Source organism: Cibotium barometz, chromosome 6 (assembly GCF_041138505.1).
Source record: "Cibotium barometz isolate CiBa-2024 chromosome 6, ASM4113850v1, whole genome shotgun sequence".
In the NCBI taxonomy this organism is placed as follows: Eukaryota; Viridiplantae; Streptophyta; class Polypodiopsida; order Cyatheales; family Cibotiaceae; genus Cibotium; species Cibotium barometz.
In genome coordinates, this window is record NC_141051.1 from 63573465 (window position 1) to 63576306 (window position 2842).

At 39.4% G+C, this 2842-nt stretch overlaps 1 protein-coding gene across 1 annotated transcript; it reads right to left on the bottom strand.

The window, feature by feature from the left end:
• Positions 1-720: 720 nt before the first annotated feature.
• On the bottom strand, positions 721-2209 carry LOC147637958 (bidirectional sugar transporter SWEET16-like). Its single transcript, XM_086799083.1, has 5 exons — positions 2187-2209; positions 1733-1943; positions 1488-1646; positions 1066-1185; positions 721-969 (listed from the first exon to the last, which is right to left on the bottom strand). Exons 1-5 carry the CDS (start codon positions 2207-2209, stop codon positions 721-723), a joined length of 762 nt encoding a protein of 253 aa, XP_086655209.1.
• Positions 2210-2842: the final 633 nt, after the last annotated feature.

The following is a 2842-nucleotide window of genomic DNA, read 5'->3' on the forward strand; positions in this document are numbered from 1 at the left end:
ACCAAAGAGATCCTAATTGGTGGTATGTAATACAATTTTCTCCTCAATCTAAACATATATTTCAAGATTGAGATGTTGAAGAAGAAATGCATGGTGGACAATCAATGGAGGATGCAACTAACAATCAATATGATGACCATGAGGACCATGATGATAATACATCTACAGCTTCTTCAAGTAGTGGAATAGGACTTTGTATTGCTATAGGAGCCATCGAAATGACGGATTTAGAGATAGACCAATTGGCATACATGGATTTATTGCAAGATGGATTTGATGATGGTATAGAGTAAATATATATCATCATAACATATGTGTACATAGATTGGTTTATATAACGATTTGATAATTTTGTTGTTTTATTTCAAAAATATTTGGATATTATCAAGATTTTTGGGTTTTAATTTAAGTTTTTATTTCCACTCAATTTCAACATTCTGTATTTTTCCCAGCATCGCTATGAGTGGCGTTGATAGTGGCATTTTTACAGCACCACTGAGCAGCACTTATAGTGGCATTGAACAAGTGCCGCTGAGCGACGCTAATAATGGCATTAATAACAACGCTTATCCAGCATCGCACATTGGTACTAATAACGACGCTTATAGAGCGACGTAACGTAAAACACCGTAAATAAATGCTGTAATGACACCTTCTCTTGTATTGATTCTCATATACATGGAGTCTGGACCTCCTTGAAGGGAGACCCTCCGATTTAATTTAAATTTTGGTGATCTCTTCTGAGGGAAGTGCGGGTGTTCCGTCCTGCGGGGAAACGGTCAACTTGTTGTTACGGATGTCGGCTTCAATGTCTTCGCATTGATTTGCCGTGATGGTAAGATCCACTACTGCAGACATCTCATTGGCCACAGCCAGCAGACGGGCCTTGCCCTTTTCGCCGTAGATCCTATAGAAGCAGTAGAGCACGAGCTGGATTGCAGAGAGAGAGACACCAATGGCGTTCGGTATCTGCACTCAATCATGATGCGTATACAACAACCCACAGTTGATTAACGTTCGCATCATAATCTGAAACTGAACCTAATCTGCTTTTGCATTAATTACCGTGATGAACATATCCTTGAGAGACAGCGCGTAGGCCAGCCAGCATGCTCCGTTGAGAAATAAGCCAAGTGACAAGGTAAAGGGCATGTACTGCACGCTGCCACTCGTCACCACCTTATGCTGTATTGAACAATGGCAGTAGTGTGAGCACGAGACCCGACTAAACAGTCTCCCGATGGTGGAGTTAGTGTTTTGAAAGTTAATGACAATTAGCCCTAGCTTAGCTACGGCATTGAGCGCAGCGTCGACACAAAGGATTAACCAGCTAATTATAATGGACGTTAAATGATCGCCATAGCCACTTCTATGTGAGACATTGCTACAAGAGCAGTACTACGTCCACTGCATTAAGCAGTAGTTAGTGCATTGACTGTGATTAATAATAAGTAAGCTTTCTAGCTGCGAATTAGTTGGAAGCTTACGATGATGGTTAAGGGAGCTGCAGTAGAGAAGACGGAGGTGACAGTGCAGAGGATGCCAACGGTAATGAGGGGCTTCTCTCCATGCTTTACCAGTGTGGTGAAGACGATCGTAGCGACGTAGGAGATCACGATGATGAGGAGAATACACGAGGTCTTCCTCTGATCAAAGCAAAAGTCAAGAATATAAGATCGGTCACGAAGCCAGTAGGACTTAGTGGATAATTGATGATTATTTTAGAACGCACCCTCTGGGCGGTGGTGGCGAACCAGAGGTAGATGGAGAGGTAGCAAGCTTGGAAGGCGCAGCTGGTAGCGCTGATGGTGACTACGAATATTCCCCCACGCTTCAAGATGCCGTAGTAGGTCCAGAAGAGGGCCGAGAGCAGGCTGAAGAGGTAAGGCTGTGCCGAGAAGGAGCCCGTGCTGCCCTTCTTCGTGATCACCCTGAAGGTCGGCCTGTTTGGAAAAAAAATAAAACAACCACACTGACACACTTTTCCACAACATACGTATATATATATATATATATATATATATATATACATATATATTTGTATATGTACGTATATATATATATATATTTGTATATGTACATGAATATATATATATATATATATACACGATATATATATATATTTGTATATATATACACGCATATATATAACACAAAAAAATCTCATCACCATTTCAGACACTTACATTGGTGACACCAGCCCCAACATCGCTGTGATATTTCCTGGTCACAAAACAAGAGCATAATCAGGTTTTCCCACACCAAAACATAAGATATTATAAGGAGTAGCATTGCCATGATGCATGTTCCCTCTATATATGATGAAGGCAAGAACACATAGTCTACGATGTACACATACTACCATCATACTTGCCAAAGCTCTATGGCGTTCTTATTATATCAAAATGGAGAACTCATCACAAAATTGTGTGGACATATCATAGAACGAACAATTACAAAACTGACATATTATTAATCTTTCGCCCTTAAAATCTTTCGTTTTTTGTTTTTGTTTTTTAATTGGCTAATTCTATCAATGTAAAAAAAAAAAAGCTTAAATTTGATCTATATGAACTAGTGTTCACTTGAAAGTAAATTAATTATGTATGCGAAGTTAGCAAGGACAAGAACACTACAAACAAACAGTATAGTTGTATGGTAAAATCATTTCAAGCGATTCCTTCTCAAGAGTCACTTTGCTATAAGGTAGCCATTGGTCTCTTTTTTGGGAGTGTTCATAACTTCATGCCACATAAAAGAAAACTAAAAAGAAGCTTGTATAAAAGATTGTGTGTCTACACGACTCTCCTGCCACGACAAGAATATCTAGTATTTTGGTTTT

Coding starts and splice junctions, on each gene's coding strand:
- LOC147637958 (XM_086799083.1), bottom strand. CDS start 2,209: ATGTTGGGGCTGGTGTCACCAAT. Junction 1,944..2,186: donor TTGGGGCTGGTGTCACCAAT/GTAAGTGTCTGA, acceptor TTTTCCAAACAG/GCCGACCTTCAGGGTGATCA. Junction 1,647..1,732: donor TCGCCACCACCGCCCAGAGG/GTGCGTTCTAAA, acceptor TGCTTTGATCAG/AGGAAGACCTCGTGTATTCT.